The following is a 23,577-nucleotide window of genomic DNA, read 5'->3' as shown; positions in this document are numbered from 1 at the left end:
GTCTCATACAATGTGCAAAACATACAATGCATGCACATACATGCTAACACACGCCCTCTCATATAACACAAATCCAAACTCATGCAGGAGAAAGCATTTGCTGTAACACAAGAGTGCTCAGTGAATAACTCTGTTCTGGTCAGATACTGTATGGGCAGCATTAATTTTCATTTACACAAGCAACTGCTGTCGCAATGCAGATATAATGAAAAACACAGATAAAAGCTTGATTCGGTTTTGGCCTGAAAAAGGAAAGAAGATGATTCCATAGAAGAAAAGTGTAAATTTAGCAAGACATCCAGGGTCGTCATCATCCACAATGACATCTTCTTTTGTTTTTTTCTTATAACCACCCTGGTTCTGGGGAGATAAGTGCACTCTTTTGAACGCCCCCAAAAAATATGAGAGTTTTTTCCATTTGCTCTAACTTCCAGTGTCTACATCTGCATGAGTAAGAGCCAACGGTTTTCAAAAGAGGATCTGAAATTAATCATTTTTCTGTGCATTAATAGATTGTTTAAGTGATTCTTAAAGAAAACCTTCACTGGTTCCAGCTTGGTCAAATCTGAGAATTTTGTGCTTTTCTTTGTCATTATTCACCCTAAAGTGGATTTTCTTGTATTTTGAACTTTTGGTTTGATAAATAATCTATTTTGAAAAGGACATAAGACTGAAAAAATAATGAGCAGATTATTCTATTATGAAAATAATAATTTAAGCCCTATGCTTAATTGTCATTTTATACTCCTAATGGTAATGGAGGTAAGTTCATAAATTGGATCAATTGGTCTCGTTTTCATGATACTGTATTAAAAAGTTTAGATTTATTAAAGTCGCACGTGGTGCAGAGAGATTTATGAACATAAACAGAAATAGATTTGATAACTGTCTATTTCTGATTGATTTGAGGTGAAGTTAGCACAGACAGTTGCACAGTATCACTGGGTTAAGGCCGGCGCATGCTTCTGCAACTGCGTCGGCGGCTTTTCACGCAGCTGTGTCGCAGAACTCTCTGCGGCTCCTCCTAGCCTTTTTCTGGCGGACAAATCCGCCAGTCAGTGACGGGTTATACAAGTGATCATACCATCGGATCTCTTCTGCCATGTGCTCTTCTATTTGGTTCATATTCGTTCTTCTAATATTCCGTGATTTCTGCCGGTATTATGGGGCATGAAACCGGAAACTAGACTCCGGACGGGATGTAGTAAGCAGACCAATCACAAGCCTCGCGTAGCTTTGCCATCTAGTTAGAAAAATTGGGCGACGCACGTAAGCACATAAGAAGGGATACATAAGCACGTAAGGGGCCCGGAAGGGCTCTTGCGCTTGCGGGCCCGTGAAAACGCAGAAGCATGCGCCGGCCTTTACTCTGAACATGTTAACACAGTCAGCAAGTTGTCGTCTCCTCTGCAACTTGACTTTGATCAAGACCAGATCTCTCAGCAGCTTCTAGACCCCATAAGCAGAGAGACGGTTCAACATGCCTGTCTTCAGCCTTACTGTTCTGAAACTTTCTTTTGGCCTGTGCCAAGAAGCTGTTTGGTTTCAATCTTGATCCATAACCACACCGGACGTTGTCAGATTTGGGCTCATAATCTGCAGCGAGATCTGTTTGGGGCTTTGAAATCCTGCAGAGCTAATGGACTAACTGCCATTTCTAATCAACATAGGAATTGATTTGCAAACCTTCAAGTGCTGCAACGGTCAAGGTGGATGTCTCCACCAGGTTTGACAATCCAAGATATTAGCTACATCACTTTCATGAGACGAGGAATACAACTGAATATGAAAAAATGAAAACAAGTCAGAACAGTAGATATTCAGGCTGTCATTTCTCAGTACTCTTTTAGAGCAGAAGATTGATGATGGGAAATACTGCAGTAAAGTGGAATGTTCATATTACATGTTTCTTTAACTAATAATGCAGAGGAAGAACTCTTAATACACTTGATAAGTATCTGAAGTCACATGCAGAACTTCAACATAACTTTGTGAATTAAGATAATTTCTGCAGCGTTTCAGAGGTTATTTTGCAATCGTTCTGTCAACATTCCAAATGACTACAACAACAATTTAGCTTGAACTCATTTTCAGGAGAAAAATGACAGCCTGAGCAGACGTGCAATCTTGGTCTAAGATTGAGGTCATCTGGTCCAAGTTATTTTCCTTCACCTTCTTGTGGCTCTTGAGGACCGACGGAGTGACAAAGGCCTTCTCGCACAGGTCGCACTTATACTTCTTGTGGCCGTCGTGTACCACCTGGATGTGCACGTTGAGCGTGTCCTTCCTCTTGAAGGTCGCATCGCACTGGTCACACTTGAATGTCCTCTCACCTGCAGCAAGAGCAAGAGCCATTTTACAGTTATCCATTGTTGGTGCCTCTAAACACAGTCATCATGCACAGCAAGAGGGGAACCCGTTTTCAAAGGGGGCGATTGTGTGGGCAGGAAAACTAAAAAGAGGGATGAATCATTGCACCAGGCGACTCCGAACAATGGTCTTTAGAAAGGTCTGGTCAACAAAAGTCGCCTGTTGTTGTGTATCTGTAGCTGAACACTACAAACGTCCCTGCCATGTTTTTTCTCTACATAAACTGTATGTAAGGTTTAGCGTGCACAGACAAAACTATGTCCTATTTTTTTAATAACGGCCCTGAAAGGAACAGAAACACCAGACAGACAGTACTCAGACAGTAAGTTAGGACAGAGTGAAGCCTGATGTTCCTTCACGCCCCTGCTCTCTGCCTCCGTACAACAGCCTCTATTGTTGAAGAGTGTTGCTTCCATTATATGGAGATTATTCCATTTCCACAGAGTAGTTGGGACAGACTGTGTGAATGTTGGTGGGAGCGAAGTGGCGACGAAGCCGGTGCTCACTCTCATGTTACCAAGGCCGATGATGGTCAGCTCAATTAATTTAACAGCGGTGAAAGCTGAGGTCCATTGTGTTTTAATTTGATCAAATCTAAACATTCACTTGATGATAATTTAATGTCAATGACGCCCTCACATAAAGATTTCATTGTCACTTGGAACAGGCATTCAATCAGTTTTTTTTAAACACACACACAGAGACAGGATTTTTCTCAAGTTCTAATACCAGCTAGACGTCCCCAGCTGGCATTCAATCTTACATAAATGTGCTGTGCATTCACCGAGCCTCATGCAAGAACCTTACATATCAACAGATTTATTTATACATGGAGCGTATGTACAATGTATGAGTGATTTAAGGCAATTTTTCAATTTTTCAATTTTCTAGTTCAGATCAGTCCTGTCCTACGAGACATGTACAGGAAGAAAAAGAGATGAATAAATAAATATAATGCCTAAATATGAACATTTTGATACATTAATTTTGACTGTTGACTAAAGTAAAACTTTACACAATTTAAATAGTCAGATTGGCAATTTGTCTCTTCATGGCTACTTATAGGCTGATGACCAAATCTCTCAAACCTTTGACGTTCATAAAGTCATAATCATTTTGGACCCATTTTTGAGAGTTTGGGGAACATGACTTGGAGCATGTACAAACAATCCTCAAACAAAAAAGAGGGATTGAAGATAAGAATTCCGAAACGGTCTTTCATGAGGCCGTCTGACTTCTGAGTTGATTTCACCTGAACATTCCTCAACAGCTGTGGTGGATTTTCTCACGTCGGGCGGATCACTAGAGAGTTAACATGCTGCCCTATCATTAACTCACAAAGACAGACACACTTATTCAATGGCATGTCTATTTTCTCACCTGCAGTACAGTGAAATCAAACACTTGATCCTCCCGCCCCACATACTGTCTAGAACTTGATACATAATACAAGTTCCGGTATTATATGGCGTGCCTCCTGAGACAGCAGCAGGAAAAGCCTTGAGCGGTACAATCTCTTTGTTATCTGGCTCAATCTGAGGACCAGTGCTGCAGAGCTCGACTGCAGCTCAACTGTCCAAGAAGACACGCTCTGTCAGACTAGAGCACCCAGGAAGACTGGACAACCTAAACACTCTGTAACGTCTCCTTGGTGAGACGTTTGATAGATTTATGATGTTTATTGTTGATGGAAATATCCAAAGGGTAGGGATGAATTGAAGGCCAATAAAAACATAATACAATATAATCCCCCAAAGAAGACGTCATGGTCATAGACACGTCTTATAGATATCAAGTATGAAGTACATAAAGACAGAGGTAGTGGTGATGGTCCCACCACTAGAACCATTTAGACTTCAACTTTAACCCGCCTAACTAATTAAAAATTAATCTATTGATAAATAAATGCATTTTGAAATAAATAAGTGTAAAGATACAGGGATTTATGTTTTTGTAATTATTTCAAAATCAAGATGTTATAATTCTAGATGAACAAAGTACAGTGGGAGAATAACTTAAATGTAATTCATTTCATGTAATTCCATCTGTTTTACTTACTGTTGTGGATGAGGAGGTGACGCTGCAGAGAGAAGGGGGTGCGGAACAGAGCTTTGCACTCCTCACACTGAAAGGGCCTCTCCTCGGAATGGGTCTGCAGAGAGAGCAGAGAAGCATTAGTCTCTGTGTGTGTGTGTGTGTGTGTGTGTGTGTAATGTGTACATACTTCCTGCCTGACTGTGGACATTGATGAGGTTTCTTGAATTGATGTGAGCGGATCATGAATAAGGCTCCATAGCCAATTTAGTTTGTTGACTTGATGAGGACAAAGTAGCTCAAGGGGCTTTAAGTTCAAAGTGCTTCTGTTTTTCTACTCCTCCGCCCTCTGTTTCCCGACCTATCTATCTGAGTGGCACCTCAATCCCAAAAGTAAACATGGAGAACCTCCGGGGAGGAGAGGGCCAAAGACCCCACAGATAACCGCCACCAACGAGACCCTGATTGATTACAGCCTCACTAATAAATCTGGCTTTGAAGTGTCTCGGTCTTTCAATACATGTCTCTTCACAGCAAACAACAATCAGGTTGATGTAATGATATGGAGAAAATACTTACCACATTGGAAAGAAACTATTTACATTATCAATTAGCTCACTAGTGGATTATTATGTGATCACCTTCTTATGATTCTTGTAGACGTTGCGGTGCGCAAACTCCTTCCCACACAGCTTACATTTGTACGGTTTGTCCTCGCTGTGGATGATCTTATGAGCCGTCACCTGATCCAGACGCTTGAACGAGCGACTGCAGATCTCACAGGTATACGGTCGCTTCTCTAACCAGCCAAACAAGAAGAAGAGATGCGTTCTGGTGAGCAGAGACATAATGCATTGTGTTCATGGGTGTGATGTTTTCTATGGAGCATTTTCCTACCTGAGTGTGTGATCATGTGGCGCTTCAGCTGGTTTGTCGAAATGAACTTTTTATCACACGCATGGCAGTCAAATATTTCATGTATCTGGGAAAAAAGAGCAAACAGGAGTTAGCAGTTCTGTCTTGCTGGTGATTTCAAAAACTTGCCTGTGAGGATCAGAGTCTCCGCTGGTCAACTGACACAAAATCTTGTCTCTTTTCATTAGACCGATGTCTAGAGACACAAAAGTGTTGAGAAGTTTCAGTTCTTTTTTCTGCTGTAGAGTGTAACTCCCATCATTTCACATTCAATCACTCCCCGGCGCACAGCTACAATAGCATATGCTAATGCAAAGCAGCTCTTCTTGTCACGGCTGCTACTGCAAAGCTTGTTCAGCTAAAAGATGATAATGGCAGTTTTAAGCTGCTTTGGAACTAATGTGTCATTATGGAAAGTTCGACGACTCTTTGGCAAGAATAATACTTAATGCCCCAGCATTTTTGATTGAAGCTATAAAGCTAATAGAACACACCAGATTGTTTTGGACCAAAATGTGTCACGTTTATAATAACACTTTGTTTGAGTTGGACTCAATTCCTCAAAATGTCATAAAACACTGGCCTACATTACTGGAAACGTGTTTGACTTGCTGATCTCTCTCTTTAAAAGATAACAGCTCCGACAATAGAATGAGATTTCTGCTATCATTAGCCACATAAAAGAGAAACTGGCACATGCACACATGAGGAGGCCACACAGGAACTCTACACACTATTCCTTTATTAAAACACCCTGGAGAAATGCAGAACTATGTCAACTTCCAGGTGACTTTAAGTGCTGAAGAGTTTGATGATAAATAAGAGTTTTTGGGGATTAATGCCTGTTCATTAATCTGGGTGATAGATGTTGGTAGGGGGAAATTAAAAGTCACAATTACCAACAGGGATAATAAATGAAGAATTGAAGTTAATGAATGACAACCAATGAGAGAAGGTGTTGGAGACAACCTATTTATTAATCCAATGCCCAAGATTATTTAAAGTGTTGTGCTGACCTAGAGTGAAGAACATCTGAAAGTAAACTTGATGGAAGTAAATGTTTAACACTGCAAATGATCAGTGCACAAACCAAAATGATCTCATAAGACTAAGAAACAAAAGAGAGATGAGAGAGAATTTTGTTTTTTGAACCTCATAACACTTTTGTTTTGACTATTTTTAATTTCAATAGCTTCAACAAGCACAGATTGAACAGTTTCAGAGCACTAGTAGAACCAAAATGTGACTTTCTGTCTTGGCCTTTTCGACAACAGTCTCAGGCTGCAATCATACCAACAGTGGCTCTGCACGACAAGACACAGCTCTCTTATTAATTTGAATGGAGCTAGTCCTTTGCTGCACTGGGGGTGTTCATGCAGGTTTGTTGGGCAAAAGAGTTATTACCAAGTTCGGAGACGTCGTCATATCTAAAGTCAAATTTGCCTCTGGGGGTGAAGCCCAATATTTTGGGGTTTCCTGTGTAGACAGCGGAGACTCCAATTTCCACCAGACATGCACTGTTTTTTATTATTCGTTTATCACACAAATCAAACATTTCCCTACGCAAAACAAAAGCAGCTGCACTTTTTGTAAGTGTTTTGGGTCCAGACAACCTTTTGGTTCATCTCTATTACTGTCTATGGGCATATGAATGCAGATAAAGTGAAAAAAACTAAAGCGGTTGCATGGCGATCAATGTGTTCTGCCTCTTTTGTTCTCCACATGGTCTGTTTACCTGCGGGCAACCAAGGCCTGCTCAAGCGTGATGGTGGTCAAACTAGAAACAGAAACCAGAAGACTTCCGGCCCCAACATCTTGTACCTTGCCTACAGATTCAGAATATTCACAGGCAGTAAGTATCTCTTCACAGAAATTAAGCCTACTCTACTTTTTCTTCAACGCACCATTAAATCATCCAGAAAGGCACTGCACTCGGTGTGAGGTCACACATAAGAAAACATTAATCATGATCATCACAGATAGCAGAGTATGAGAGTGATGTGACAATTAATAGTCTGTTGGTGATAATATATGATAAATTTAACAGATCAAACACACAGGCATAGTGCATGTACTCCTTCTAAAAGCCGAATCCACTCAGTCGAAGCTGAACATCTCTGACCTGAGAATCCACTGAAGCCATCTGTGGACTGCAGCGAAACAGGAAACGCATGTTTGAATTTGTCAGCCTTCTGGGCTTTAACACAAGTGAGTGGGAGATCTGATCATTTTCCAGAGTTGTAAAACGGAGTCTGTGTGTGCTGCAAACTGTTCTGCAGTGTTTTGGCATCTGATAAGCATTTAAACACAATCTGTTACAACAGGACGTCCTGATTGTATTTCATTATCTCTCTGGTACCGTAAAACAATGCGCCCCCACCAACACAACCTTTTTTCAGTCTGAATCCCCACTTCCACACGCTAGCTAGGTTAGAACATTTTTTTTAAATAAAATAAGCCATAATTTAAATGAAATGTAATCTTTCAATGCAATACACATTGGCCTAGTTTGTGTGCAGCAAAGGAGTGTAACCTGGAACAGGAACTAGCCCCTGAGTATTATCTACGACATCAAATGTAAAAGCTTACCTGAGCTGAACAGAGGCTGTTACTGTTAGTACACAATACTAAAACATGTATTTGTATGAAAACGTTTTAAAGTACTTTTTAAGCAGCTGCTTTCGAATCTGTAATCCATCAGAGAGAGGCAGAATCCTGATGCCAAGGCTTAAACCATATTATCTGCCAATAGAGCCTCTTAAATTTCACAGGACCTGCAGGATGAGCTTGTGAAAAAAGAAACCAACGCTTTGCTCTGTGTCACCCAGAATGAATTTGTAACAACTTGATCATTAAGACACCCTCACACAGAGCGGGAATAGCTGTACAAAGTGAACTCAGAGCGATTCAAAGGTAAGTCTAGGTTATAGAAACAGTGGAGAGTGATGGGTTCCACTTCAACAGCAATAAGGACGCTTCACTGTAAAAATAGATTATACTGAACAGCCTAAACTGAGTAAAGCTTCTCCGATCCAATGCAAAGTATTTAGGAGTGATAATTGGAGCTGCAAAGTGCTCATTGCCGATTCTCACCTTTCTATGTTCTTGTAGATTCAGAGAGGACGAGCATTTCCTGTTGCATATGGTGCATGTGAGTTTCCGCCGTGCACTGCCTGTAAAAGAAATAGAAATAGTTGTAAATTACCAATATTTTACTTCGGGACTGACATCAAATGGAAAATCATGACAACATGACAATCATCGCAGAGCAACAGAAAAATATTACAAAGTCTCACTGGACAAAAATGTCTCCTCATAGGCCAAATGATCCCACAATATTTTTGACCCTTCCATTCCGTCTGAATCACATGACCCACATCTGTCACGCCTGAGCCACTTCCACCACACCCACACACACACACTCACACTCACACACTGCTTGTTCTAACCACACTGGTAAAACATAAAGGCCCAGATCTTGACTCCGTCAGCCTGTGAGATAAAAGTCTTAATCTCGGGTTGATACTTCATTCCCCCGCTGCCCTACATCTCATCATAAATAGCTATGGAAGTCCTATTATCTGAGAGAGTGAGCAGCCCCAGATCACACAGGTCAGCAATTATGGAGCGTGTGTAATTAGAAATGTGTCTCAATATTGCGGAAATTTTAAATGATCAAGGTCAAGTGCTGTTACTGCCGCTCCTTGAGTGCTGAGGCTGCTAATGGACAATTAACATCATTAGACGATGTGTTGAAAAAAAAAGGAAAAGGCAACACCTTTGATTATGTGGGTAGGAAGAGTAAAGGAAAATCAAACAGAGACACAACCAGAGCAAGGATCTGATGCCAACCTGTGTGAACATTTCCTTTATGCTTCTTCAGGGCGTCCTTGCTCTTGAATCTTTTACCGCAGCTCTCGGCTTTACAGATGAACCTGGCATCTCCTCTACAGGCTTCCTTATGCTGTTCATAACTGTACGCATAGGAAACAGAGGAAGTAGAAAGAGGAAGAGAGAGCTTCATGAGTAACAGAATATGTAGATTGTACATGTTAAAATGTGCGCCTTATGTATAAAATCCCATTTGATCATATATTTTACCTTGATTCTGAGCTGAACATGTTGTGACACAACGAACACTGATGAGCTTTAGAGTCACCTGATGGATCCGGAGACTCTGAACAATGCAAAACACTGAGGAAAGATTTAAAATAAAAACATATTAGATGACAAGTAGGAAATGAAACACAGGCTGATGACACTAATTAAGTAAGAGTAAAACAAATATTCAAGTTAAGAGCAGGCACTGTTTTTAAAATCAATTGATTTGCATAAGCTGAAAAGATCAGTAAACTTCTGTAAAAAATAAAGCTGCAGCCAGCAGCTGGTTAGCTTAGCTTAGCATAAAGACTGGAAACAGAGGGAAACAGCTGCTTTCCACATCCCCACCACCTATAATTGTAACTAGTTTAAATGTCATCTATTTAAAGGTGACATATGCACGTTTTTCTCTGCGGTGCTTTCAGGGAGTAGGCTAACAGGTTAGCAGTGTTGTGCATGGACGAGTTCAAAAGAACGCATTCATTGAACACGTTCTTTTTTATGAGAACGATGAACTGAACGGAACTCAATGACAAATAATGAATTCGAACGGTGAACACGTTCATATTATATGATGTCTAGCTTAAACGTTACGGAATGATTTCCTTCTCCTGAGGTGAGACGCTGTCTAACACCGGGTTTACACCGGGGCGAGGAAGCCCCAAGTAAAGCCAAACGCCTCCTATCCACCCCCGTTAAACCTTTGTGTGGTGAACATCGGCTGCGATGGGCCGCGCTGCGCCAAGGGCACCAATGGTTTCGGCGTCGAGTCAAATTTTTCGCGCGACGAACAAACTGAAAAATAATTTTAAACGATATTAATGACATATTTGACATGAAATAAATTATAAATATGCATCACATACTTTGTATTCCCCTTCTGTTGTCCTGGAGTTTTAATTTTCCCAATTTTCCCAATCTCATAATTAAATGTCCCCCTGCCCATCCACTACAGCCACACAAGCAGTCATATAGATATAAAGAGAGGGGGGGGGGGGGGGGGGGCTATGAAGACCATCATCATATACTCCCAAACCAGTACATTGAACGGGTTACATTCAACATCCAGGGGAGAAAGCAGAATCGCGGGCTGACCGGCGTTGAGAAATGCACGTCCGGTGTGGACAGCCAGTCTTTCATTTTCGACTGTGAAACTATAAAATGAACTGAACTAGTTCAGATTTTAAATGAGGAACTTTTAACGTGAACTATTCATGTTTACTTGTGTGAACTGAACTTTGAACTAGTTCATGAGAGGTGTGAACTTGCACAACACTGCTGGTTAGCATGCTAACTTAAGTAGAACTTAAGAAGTGATAGAGAATTAAGCAAAAGAGTTAAAATAGGCGTTGCTCTCCATCGCTGGAGACAGTTCTTGACGGAAATTAAATTAAGAATTTTGTTGAACACGCAAGGTTTTTTCTAGTCCGGATAGTAAACAGCTGTTATTTGCTAACAATGACTATGTAACTATAGCAAAAACGTATATATATATATCACCTTTAATCCATTGAGTCTCCACTAGTTGTGGTCATGACAATACACCAGTAAATGGGGAAAAAAACAAGATATAATGTGTTTATTGGTTGGAGATGCTAACCACCAAGCTAATCTAGCTGCCCCCCTATCAGTATAATAAGCTAAGCTAACTGCCTCCAACCTCGTAATCAACACACCGATACAAGTGGGGTATAAATCTATTCATCTAATTATCAACAAGAAAGGGATACCTGTATTTCCCCAAAGTATTCATTCTGAACAAATATATGCATTCGTTTTGTGTCAGAGTCAAATAAATGAAAACTACTTTTTCAACTTAACTCTAAGACCTACATTAAATCCTTGCACTTAATTGATTCACTTCTTTTGCAGGTTTCTTAATGACTTGAGATGCTGTGCTTGAAGAGCACAAATTAAAGATATAACAGCTGTTAAGTAATGGAACAGTGAAACCCACTGGCGCTGCAGAGCCTGCTTGACGGGGAACTTCTTGCCACAGTTTCTGCATTTGAACTCCTTCTCCTCCGTGCTGGGCCTCTGGTGCAGACTCTGGAGGTGGGCGGCTAGAATCTCCTCACTGGGAAAACTGCTCTCACACAGCAAGCAGGGGTGGTCCTCCTTCTTTATGACTAGTTCTGTAGAAATGTGGTACATGCACATCGAGCAGGTAAAGATTCGCAAGATTAATATATATATTTCTGAGGGATATTTGTATGTATCAATCATCATAAATTATACTATTATGATTACATGGAAATGAGGAAATACAGGTTCACTGTACCCATTTCAACAAGATGCTTGGAGTCTTTACTGTTCTCATCATCATCTTTGATTAACTCCTCCTCTTCTTCCTCCTCCTCTTCCTCCATATCACTGTCCAGGTAGCCTATAAGGAGCTCTGTGTCTGTTTCAATGTCATCCACAGCCAGGTAGAAGATGTTTTCGCCATCCTAAAAGATAACATCGTAGCAATCATTGAGCAATCACACATCACTAACGATGCATGGAGCATTGGCAAGACTGCACCTTACAAATTTGAGAAGAATGCAGATAATGAGAAAAGCACTCTTGCTAAAATACAGCTATAACCATTTATGGAAATGCGCAATGGGGAAGTATTACGACTGACTGAAGGCTGAACTCATGATACCAAGAAAAGATCTGTTATGGCCTCATTGAGGCCACAGGTCAAAACCTCAAACCCTTAAAAATGTTGTCATTAACTTCCCTGTCTTTACAGGTCATGCTAATAAAATCAAAGCGTCGTTTTGTTTTAAGTAAGGGATTCTAAATATACATAAATAATGATTAAGAGTAGGAAAGCTATACAATAAATGTCAGTGTTGATGGAACACAGAGCTTTAACACACATGGATGACCTTTAAACGACCAATCACTTTGGGCATTCGAGTATTAATGGAAGGAAGTGGGCCCTAAGACCTGAAATTCTCATCTTCTCTTCATTCCACCTCTTTTTTTCTTCTGCCAAGAAAGAATAATCTTTTTTTATCTTTTGCACGGGAGTTCAAGAGGTGAAATTACCCAGATCCAGTGCAGAGAGGTTAGAGTTAGGTTGCTTTAAGAAGATTTGTTGTTAAAACTCTTTGACATTTTCTTAGGCCTGGCTACTGTTGTTGAGGCCCTATTTACCAATAAAATCACTTCTTTGTTTAAGTGTTGTTGAAAATAACTTATTGAAAATAAGAATCTAAATCTAAGGACTGCATTCACTTATGGATTAACAAAAGGTAGGCATTTGTTTTAACCATTAAGAAAAACATTCGGCAAAAAATCAATAAATGTTTGTCCCTAAAAGCTAAATACAAATGCTGATAACACAACCCATAAAGACATAAGATCTCTCTTTATCCAATTTTACACTACACAATATATACTAATTTATAAAATAGTTCACAAACATTATCTGTCTTCAAAAATACTTATTTTTGTCTATTTCATATTTCTGTAAACTGTAATACTAAACTCTGGTGGTTGTCCGGGATGTCTTACAAAACGAATCAATAATTATCGCAATATAATTATCAACAAAAGAATATAATAAAGATTTTCAAAGATTTCTTAACCTGTTCAGTTTGACATTGAAAAAGGTAACTAACAGTATATTTGATCTGTTTTAAGCCCCTTCTCCACTGGTCAAAAGACCCAATAACGCCCAATAACGCCCACTAACATCTGGCTTTTGTCTGAAATGCCCCAATAGAACTAACAGCCTTTGTTGCATAAATGGTCAAAAGCATTTGTGTATTTATTGTTTATTACACCATGGGAACAACATGCAACAGCAATTTTTTCTTTCTATTGTGCAAGATGCAACAATGACACAAGCAGAAAGAGTTTCTCATTTTGTGCCGCATTTGTGACATCGAAAATGAAACTCCTCTACTGGCAATGGGTGAGGAATAATTTGTGGGTTTAGCCATATTTAGAAAACCTGCATTTACCTACTAATTTTGTATATATAAGTGCAAAATATGTCTCTTGGGGGTCTATTTACAGCCATTTTTTGGGGGGGGGAAATCATTACCTTGTCAAAAAATGTGTATCTCCTGTCAAATATGTCAGTGAAGGATTAGTCGTCCACTTAGAGAAACAAACCTGTATAGCTGCCAAGTTCTTCTGCTGTTGCGAAGGTGCCTGATGGACAAACCGCAGCCAGTTGGCATGGCGTGGATTACTGGCATCCAGGATATACAGAACATCTCCTTTACTGCCACGGACCTGAGGAAGAAAAACAGTGACCGTGTGAGTTGTTAGAAGTAAACAATTGATACTTCTTCTTTTGTTGCTTTTATGCTTTGTCTTCTGACAATCAAAGAGTGTTTGGCCTTACATGTAAACACCTTATCGTGTCTGCACCTCACAATGTGACAGCTGCAGATAACTACATCACAGCATTTGTTTGAGAGGTTGCCATCAGGGGCTTCACATGAGACAAGTCAGTTTAAATCAGTATGGAAGAATGATCTGAACATAATTATTTGTTGTCTTTATCACAGAAAAATGTAGAGTTTAGACTGTTTGTACACACATGCAAGCAGTCTTTTTCACAGCTGTCCTATGCTAAAGGATGTGCTTTGATAAACACACGATGCAAGGAGGCACTGACTCTGTTACTTAACATCATACATAATTCATACAGCTCTTATGTGTATGAGGTTAGTATCGGATTAGAATGATGTAAATATAAAATCATTGCCCGACAAAGAAAAATGTATATACATTTGTTTTAACCACAGATACCTCCACAGCTGAAACCATCATATGTGTGCAGTGCTGTGGGAAGAAGGCAAGATGTGTGTGCATTCACCTCCCACATCAGCCTGGTGTCCGAGCTTTCATCCAGCTCACTGGGCAGCTTCTTCTCACCAGCAAAGGGGCCAAACTTTTCTCCCTTAAAGACAAACAGAGGGAACAGAGTAACACAAACTGACATTAATAGTGGACAGGCCAAACCATGATAATTATACACCTACTGATTCCACAAACATCTGCTTCTTGGTCTGTCTGTCTGTATGTGATACACATGACTCACAAACCATTCATCTAATTGACTTACCTCCTAGATTTTTATAGTTAATGCCCAGAGAAGTGCTTAACCAAGTTTGGTGCAATTTGGACACATTTTACATAAAAAATAAGGGGTGCAGATCTCTGGCATTGCAACAACATTATCCTTTCCTGTTTGGCAATTTGTCTTCAGAGTAAAAGCACACAGTTGGTGTTGTTGTTATAATGATTTGTACTGAGTTGTATTACAGACCTTTTACTTTGAAAAGTTGTGAACTTGGGTTTGAACATGGTTTTGATTGTTTAACCGACCCCTGAAATAGCCGACATGCAGTGAACATTAACGGTAGATAGTCTGTAAGTGTAAATGGTCTAAGTGTAGTTCTGTACTATACAGTGTATCTATGGGAAGCACTTTCTCTAGAGGGCAAGTTCAGGGGTTCAGTATCTTGCCCAAGGAAACCTAGGCATGCAGATGGGGAAGACTGGGATCAAACCGCCGACCTTCTGGTTAAAGGACGACCACTCCGACCCCTCAGACACAGCCACACAAAACAAATTCATTTTCGTTTTATGAAAAGCATTGACTTTAAAATCTTCACCACTGATAAACCAGGTAGGATGAACACAAATGTTTCTAACTTAACTCTGCACCATAGAAAAAGTTTTTAAAAAAAGCTCTGCGCACAACATCCAGGACACAAACAATAATACAACTAGAACTCTTTGAGGAGGAGTCACTAATGACAATGAATAATTCTGAAGTATCTGCAGAGCTTTAACACAGGTCAAGAGAACAGGCAGGTTCTTCTTCTTTGTTCAGTTTATTGGCGGTTGGAAATCATCATGAAGGTACGTGACCTCCGCCCACTGTATTTCTTCTTCTTCATCTTTGTTGAGTCCGCCGGCTTGCTGCCATTTAACAGGCAGGTTTAGAGCGGGCGCTGTACTAGTAGCATACATGTTGGATGGTTCGTGGACAGGCCGGCTCTTTGATAGAAAGGACAATTTCCCTTTTGACTGTCCAATGAGGGGCAATCATACAGGGGGGGAGGCGGGGTCATAATGTTACATTCATGTCCATCATGTTGTAGTCCAGTGGATTAAAATGACAGCATCCTCCTGAGAACACCCCCCCCCCCCCCCTCCTCAGCCACTGACACATGAACCCATTCATCTCCTGCTAACCGTCCCCTGCCTCACAGGACTCCTCCGTGTGTCTCTCACAGGTCACAGGAACAATGTTTTCACTTTGAAAATGTTGTAAAAAAAAAACAAGTTTAAAGCTTTAAGCAAAACCGTCATGAAGTGGATGTGTTCACGAGACAGGCGCGCGACCCTCCCCTCGAACACACACAGTTGCGCAGAGACCGAGAGAAACCACTGGAGTTGTGTAGCTACGTGGCACTTCACGTCAGAGCAGCCTCTGTGCGAGACCCACACTCTGACAGCGTCTATACAGGAGGGAAAGCAACACAAAGAACACAACTACGACGCGTTTAAAAGCCTAACGACGCACACACATCACCCACAGTCGCGTAGAAAGTTGTTCAGCAGCAAACAACAAACCTTTTTCACTCGCCGCGCCGTGTACAGACCGATTCCATCCTGGACCCTGGACGACTTCAGAGAAAACCTGTCTGGCACATACATGCCCAACATTGTCATTACTCGGGGACGTGTCCTCCGCAGACAGTCGGCTGGACGAGGTCAGATATGTCAGCGGAAGTGGACAAGCATCGTCAGTTTGATTTAACGGCAGATTTCTCGTTTCCTCTCGGAGCTGAAGGTCCAGGTTGAACTTCTGTGGCTGCTGCTGCAGGAAGACAACGCTGCGTCCTGATTGGTCCAAAGTTTGTAACCAGAGGCTGCACAGTAACCTTTTCTCAGGCTGCTCTCACTGTGCAACACTGTAGCCATCATTACTGTTTACACAGTTTTATATACATTTATTTAACATATTACCAGGAAGAAAAACATATAACCAAGAGTCAACAAACTACTGATGACATAATAAGAAAACAATGCAACTGTCGGTTCTCACTGTACAACACAGTAGTCATCATTACTGTTTACACAGTTTTATATACATTAATTTAACTTATTACCACGAACAACAAGATATAATTAACCCCTGAGAGTCAACAAACGACTGATTACATAATAATAAAAAACATTTAACTGTCTGCTCTCACTGTACAACACAGCAGTAAAGACACTGTGTCGTCATCATTACTATTTACACAGTTTTATGTACATTTATTTAACTTATTACCACGAAGGACAAGATATAAGAAACTAATGATGAAAACTTATGTATAATAAAAACAATGTTTGTGCTCTCACTGCACAATAAAACAGCAGAGATACATGTATACTGTATACACCAACACTGGATCTTTTATGTAGATAATGATATGACAATAATTTAAAACTTCTCTACAAACTATTTCAGACAATGGATTTTATATTAACTAACATGATGCTATGATAATGATGATTATATAAATGTTACCATTATTTATTCTGTCTGTCAAATTCAATGACTAATGTGCCATCCATTTCACTGTATATATTGTCACACTATATATTCTGTTTACACAGTAAATATTACTTTTAATTCCATTAATATTTATATTTGTACATTTTCTATTCCCCTTACATTTAAAAAGCTTTGCATGTTTACATGTTGATGTCTACTTTTGACTTTGCTCTTTACTGCTACATGGTAAAATAAAACATAGAAAATGACATAATAAATAATATACAGAACAAAATTAACATGCAGTAAATAATATGACTACCTATGAGAGTCAGCAAACGAGCAATAACATAATATGTATGATAATAATGCTGCAGGAAATGTACACAGCGTCCTACTTGCTAGCTGATTGGTCCAAAGTTTGTTAACAAAAACTACCTTTTGTCAGGATGCTCTCACAGCACAACACAGCAGGCACATTGTGATCCCAGCAACCCTGTGGTGTTTACTATATACACAAAACACTGGATCCTATATTGACTAATATAATGACGATCAATGATAAAGATAATCAATATACGGTGCAGCTGGAGGAATATGCCAATGTGCTCACTTTAAAGTCGCTCTTAAGTTCACAAAAATACACAATAAACAGGCTGGAAATAATATGACTACCTATAAGGGTCAACAAACTAGTAATAACATAAGATGCATGACAGCGTCCTGAGTCCTGATTGGTCCACACTCCAGCCATGCTCCACCACTGTGTTTCACTCACTGCTCTCACAGGATTAAAGATACACTGTGATCACAGCTCAACCTCAGTGATAATAACAGTAAAAAATGCACACACACACACTGGATCTTATGATGATATGATAAAGATGATGATGATATTTTTTCAACAGTTGAAAAAAGAAAAAACAGAAAATGACAAGATGAATAACATAAACTTGAGAAGGCAGAAAGCTCAGTTCGCCGAATAAACATGCAGAAAAAATATGATGACCTGTGAGAGTGAACAAACTAGTAAAAACATAAGGTGAAAATAATAACTTTTTATATTACATCATATACAATTTATATTTATAACATTTTTATATATTTATTTTTTGGGGGAAAGTTACTCCATTTGGCATATGAGGAATACATGTATAAGGCTATCTGGCAGTTCTAATCACCTGATGAATGAAAATGGATGTGACAACAGATCCATTAATACTTCCTGCCTATTCAACAGTAAATTCTTGCCGAGGCAACCTTATTCTACACAGATAACACACGCAGTTCACATTGATCGGAAAAAACACTCACCATCATTTTCCTCCTTCACCATTAACCTCAAGAAACCTCAGGATACTGTGTATTTTGGCTGGATTTTATCTTCTGAGACCACACTGTACCAACAAGCAGTAGAGCAGAGGTCTGACTGACCCTTTTAGCTTGAAACTGTCAGCTCAGCAGGCCAGAAGCCACAATTTACCACAATCAAGGACTGCTGGAACAGATGGTCCTTCTGATGTGAAGACGGCTGCTCTCCATCCATCTGAGCCAAACCGCCAAGGCAGAACTATGAGCAAGTAAAAACAAACCAGGTAGTCGAAGATGAACACATACCCTTCCCATGAATGATGCTAGGTACCATGTTTGTTACATAATTCAATACATTTCACAAAGACCTTTGTTATGTCTGTAGAGATACTGTTTATTTTAAAGTTGAGATGTTAAGATGAGATTATTTGATTTGTAATGTGTGGTACAAGTGGACAGAGTAAATACTCCCATAGATATATTTAAACAAACAAAAAGCCAAAATGAATACTACTACCAATACCAAAACCAAAACTTATACTAATACTAATACCAACACCAGCACCAACTCCAACACCAATACCAATACCAAAATGAATACCTATACTAATACTCATACTAATAAATATAAAGGGATCAATCAAGTTTGATCTTATCTCTTCTCTTATGTTGTAATATAATGTAAAAACTAAACCTCCTGGATCGTTCTGAGGAGGAAAACATCAAATTTCAGAATAAAAGTATCTAAAGTGAAAGCAGATGACTTTTTTTTGCTAACTTACCGTTTACATGACATGCTTGAGCAGTGGATGGGGTTTCAACTGCACTAAAGAAAACATCTTCTGTTTATATTTTTCTGAAACTATCAGGCCACAAACAGACATCCCCTTATCTACTATATATTATTTTGTTCTCCACTCACCTTGATTTGTTGACGAACCCCCTACACCAGCCAGATGAGCTCATCTCTAATCACTGACTGTTTGTGTACTTTCTGCTTTCGAACACCTCTTCAGCAAACGCGTTCGCTCTTTAATCAGCAGCGTGTCAGTTTTATTTTGGCTTTGTTTACGATGTTTATAGCTTGTGTTTATGCCAATGGCTTCCTGTTGTGCTGTGTCTCTTCGCCGAACTGATGCGTGATTGGTCCAGATGGCCGGCGCTGGTTGACAATTACGGCACAGACTGAATCATGATGTGCATGTTTACTCCAGAGTCAATGAGCTGGTGCTTTGGAGCGTTTTTTGTCAGACATTCCCGACTGCCGTTTTTAAAGGGTTTACACTTCAAACCTGGAGCAGACGTGTCCTTCAATAGGGATTCCCACTGTTGTAGTATAGTTTCATCTGTGGCCTGGAGTCATGTTCCAGGTGTATTTTAGTTAAGCCATGAGGGAGGGCTACAGGGAGTCTTACTGGGTGACAAGCCTGATCAGTGCACTGAGAGGGCCTTTGTGTGTGTCCGCCCCACCCATGTCCTCCTTGGTTCATTTCTGTCTCCCCTGACCTCTCTGTCAGTGCCTTGGCCTGTCGGGGCAGGACGATTAAATGTCATGACCCCTTTTTTCCCTCCGTGCCATCTGACGACCCTGCTGTCCATTAACTTTCACTCAGCTTTCACCAAGATCCCTGGGTTGTCCAGACCAGCTCTGATCTCCAACACCTGCAGAAAAGACACACACTAAACACACAGAGGACTCATCTTCTAAACCAGGGAACCCAATACACAGCAAGATGATAATCCAGATTTGGCCAGCGTTAGGTCATGGAGTCGGTGATGGTTGAGGTAAAACTCTGAATTATTCGCAAAATAAAATAGAAATGCTGACCACAAATGGGGTCATATTTAGTTTGTGCACATGGAGATTCCAAATGAGCGCCGATATGTTGATGTTCCCAACAGCTTCACCTCCCAACACAGTAATGTTAATATAAGTGTCTGTTATGCTGTTGCTAAGCAGCAGTGTTAAGCACTTGCAAATCAAGCATGACACAATTATTATGACACAATGTCCCATGTCATAATAATATGTTTGTTTCTGTATTGTTCAATATGGAGAGCGTTAAAGTCTGTCACCCTTTACTAATCACAAAGCTGTGACTGAGGGGAATGTAGTTTCGCAGTATTTAAATAAAAAAAATTTAAACAAAATTTAAATTGTTTGACTAAAGAAATATTGGGTAATTTGACATTTTCACCTGACAACGGAATAAAAAATTTAAAAAAAAACATCAACACCAATTCATCATGAGGGCTACATGAATGTGTGTACCAAAGTTCATGCTAATGAATGGAGTTCATGTCGTCCATACAGATAGTACGGTTAAAATGTTTTTTTCTAATCACAATACCGGCTCTATAATAATGAAGTCTGGCTCTGCTTCTTACCAAATGTCTTTCAATATTTCTGACTAATACACTCATATGTGATGACAGAAGCTTTCCATGACTGGCCTTTTCAAGTGATGACAAAGCATCCACATGCACAAACCAGCACTACCAGACAATGATGCATTGAGGACTAAAGAGTCTACCACGATAAAGATTTTTAGTTTCAGCTAAACAAAGACATTTGGATCATCATCCCCATGAGACCATGTCTTTGAACCCTGAAAGTACCCATGGAACTGAGCCACTCAGTGGCTGGACTGCCAGTTGAGTCTCAGAGGTCCCAAAACTACAGAAACCACATTTAGGACATGGTGGAGGAATGGATTGCCTTGAAATAAAGACTTTCTGAGTTTTTTTTTCTAAGTAAATATTTTCACTGGAGGAAAACCTCAATTTGGCAAACATACAACTGGTTTCATACAAAATTTTCCAAATGGATGTGAGCATTTTTCTGAAATCTCCCAAACCCGATACTGTAGATTGAGGGGCCAGACCACCTTTTGTTTCATGTTTCACCAACCCCTGCTGTCCCTCACCACAGCTCCCTATTTCAAGGCTGTCGCTGAATAGCCAGCAAACCATTTCCTGACGCTCCGAGGTCACTGGATAAATGATGTTTTCATTTGACAACCCTGGGTCGCCACTAAAGGATGGTCTTCAGAGGGAGCCTTTTGAAATTACAGTACTGATGAAGCGTGAGAAATTACAGGCACTTAGAAGTGATTTCATGAGCACTAGAGAGCAGGGGGACCACCCCTATGCAGCTCGGGTGAAAGGGAGTGATCGCAGTTAGTACACAAGTACACAAACACAAAAGCCTTATGTGCACACAGATAATACATACACACATTAATAGCCAGACACACAAAGACAGAAAATCACATTCAAGTGCGGAGGCATCAGCCCAATAAGAGGAGCTTCATCCAGGGATCCTGATCATGTGTACTGGATTGTTTATATCTATGATCATAAAAGTGACCTTGGCATTTTAAATTAAATAGAGGCTCTATTCAGGAGCCAGTCATTGTTTTTTTCACTGCTTGAGTTATCCTAATGGAGATCGGCTGAGACGGGCGCTGCCCGAGGGCCGCTGGTCACTCTCCACCCTTCCTGGGAATGGGTTTTTGGTCAGGATGGGTTTTGAAGGAAGCCTCTGATTTCTGCCTGGCCCTCTGCTAAATCAGAGTTATGTAGAGCTGGTTTGGAGCTGAGCCTCAACAATGATCTATCCCTGCAGCCGCTGAAGTGGAATCATTTTCATCATGGTCTACATTTTCACTTCCCAGCCAGGGCTCTGCGTGTTAGAGATTTCAAAGCCTCATAATTTAATTTCACACTGTTTACTTTGGAGATTTCTGAGACAGTGCCACAAGTGTAAGACTGAATCATATAACCACAAACAAGTACGGTACCAAACCCGTTGATGGCAGGAGTTCTTCAGTCACTGCACTGAGCTTTTTCACACACCAGTGTTTCACTGCTTTACTTTGCTAAAGGAGTTCCACTCAAAGCCCTCCCAGCATGTCCGTCTGTCTGCTGTCTATCTCTGTTTGGATTCTGCTCCCTTTTCACCATTTCGGTCCAAAAGTGTCACTCAGCGCTAAGTTGAGCAACAAATGCATTCACACACACATGAACAAAGCTTGCTCACAAATGTCAAGTCCTAAAGCCCTTTGTAGAGAGGAACGTGGAAGTCTTCAAGAAATTACAACCGTTCAGTCTCTCCGAAAGCTTTTTTTCAGTGCTCCACATCTATTTTAGTGAAACTGGCTGTGCGAAAGTCATTAAATTCAAGGGATTAGCTGATGTTTTGGCTAATACCCTGTTCACTCTCTTACCAAGAATTATAAGAAAATACTGATGTCACTGTCATATCTTTTATAAAATATAAGCCTATAGCAACAACAAGGTGATGGTTAGCTTAGCTTAGCATTAAGACTGGAAGGTGCGAAACATGTATCTTGAAAACAGCACTTAGATCTCTGGTATTCTGAAACCAGTAGAATATGTATTTCTGCATCTGTAAGCAAAACAATGAATGCGTTTAGATTTATGGTGCTGTAACTACAAACTTGGTTTAATTTAACTATTATCAGCTGCATACTTTGTTTCATTTGCTAAGTCTGGGATCATGACTGCCATCAGCCTGAATCAAATCCATTGGAGAGTGAAACTGACCAAACCATGACTGAGTACCAGGTCTTGATTACTCCACCACTTACCCGTGCACATTATGTCTGTCTCCACCCCTCACACTCCTTCATGTACACACATATATACAAATCTCATACTTCAAAGCCTTGCACTCATTGCCACGCGGAAGATAAACACGGACAGCCCTGCAGATGGTGAGCTTTCAGGATAGAGGTTTCTCTGTATGTGCATGTTTGCCTAAGTGTTTGTGAGGGGATCTCCTGAAGCATGCTGGCAAAATAGACGTGTCTGTGCATTTCTTTCCATCCTAGACCTCTTGAGTTGAGCAGGAGACTCTTTAAAGAGGTAAGGGCTTCATGGCAGGTCTTTTTCACACAAACATATGCGCAGGATGTCATTTTAGGCAGAGCTGGCCAGCTTTATTAGCAACAGTTTACATGGATATCCATGACACTCCCAAAACTCTGTGGAAGCTCCTCCACATTATTCCAGGGCAATGGCAGGTTAATGGGAGCCAGGTGGACCCTCACTGCATTTCCTCTGACCAGGAGCACTTGATTGACAGTGAGTTGGGGCGATGAATCGGAGTGCAGCTACCCAGAATCAAGGTCGGACTGGAAACATGGCAATTCACGAGCAACAGCTGCTTTCCTTGGCCACAACAAAGAGACCATTTCCATTCACCTGAGACTACTCTTAATTGGAACGTGTGGATATGTGCACAGATGTGTATCTGGCTTTCCTCATGGCTTATTTGTGGTAAACTGTGTCTAATGGTTAAATAGTATTGC

General features: G+C 40.3%; 1 protein-coding gene across 1 annotated transcript in view; it reads right to left on the bottom strand.

The window, feature by feature from the left end:
- Window positions 1-16,274, bottom strand: part of prdm5 (PR domain containing 5) — a 33,048-nt gene extending 16,774 nt beyond the window's left edge. The window contains exons 1-12 of the mRNA XM_053430543.1: window positions 16,018-16,274; window positions 14,249-14,332; window positions 13,537-13,659; window positions 11,702-11,870; window positions 11,378-11,555; window positions 9,421-9,513; window positions 9,172-9,293; window positions 8,413-8,492; window positions 5,302-5,386; window positions 5,046-5,203; window positions 4,429-4,522; window positions 2,173-2,333 (exon numbers count right to left, since the gene is read on the bottom strand). Coding sequence (XP_053286518.1) covers window positions 2,173-2,333; window positions 4,429-4,522; window positions 5,046-5,203; window positions 5,302-5,386; window positions 8,413-8,492; window positions 9,172-9,293; window positions 9,421-9,513; window positions 11,378-11,555; window positions 11,702-11,870; window positions 13,537-13,659; window positions 14,249-14,332; window positions 16,018-16,116 — 1,446 coding nt within the window. The 5' untranslated portion in view covers window positions 16,117-16,274. The remainder of the gene's footprint in view (window positions 1-2,172; window positions 2,334-4,428; window positions 4,523-5,045; window positions 5,204-5,301; window positions 5,387-8,412; window positions 8,493-9,171; window positions 9,294-9,420; window positions 9,514-11,377; window positions 11,556-11,701; window positions 11,871-13,536; window positions 13,660-14,248; window positions 14,333-16,017) is intronic.
- Window positions 16,275-23,577: the final 7,303 nt, after the last annotated feature.

Source organism: Pleuronectes platessa, chromosome 9, assembly GCF_947347685.1.
Source record: "Pleuronectes platessa chromosome 9, fPlePla1.1, whole genome shotgun sequence".
In the NCBI taxonomy this organism is placed as follows: domain Eukaryota; kingdom Metazoa; phylum Chordata; class Actinopteri; order Pleuronectiformes; family Pleuronectidae; genus Pleuronectes; species Pleuronectes platessa.
Note: the sequence above shows the minus strand (reverse complement) of the source record. Positions and strands in the feature narration are given on the sequence as shown.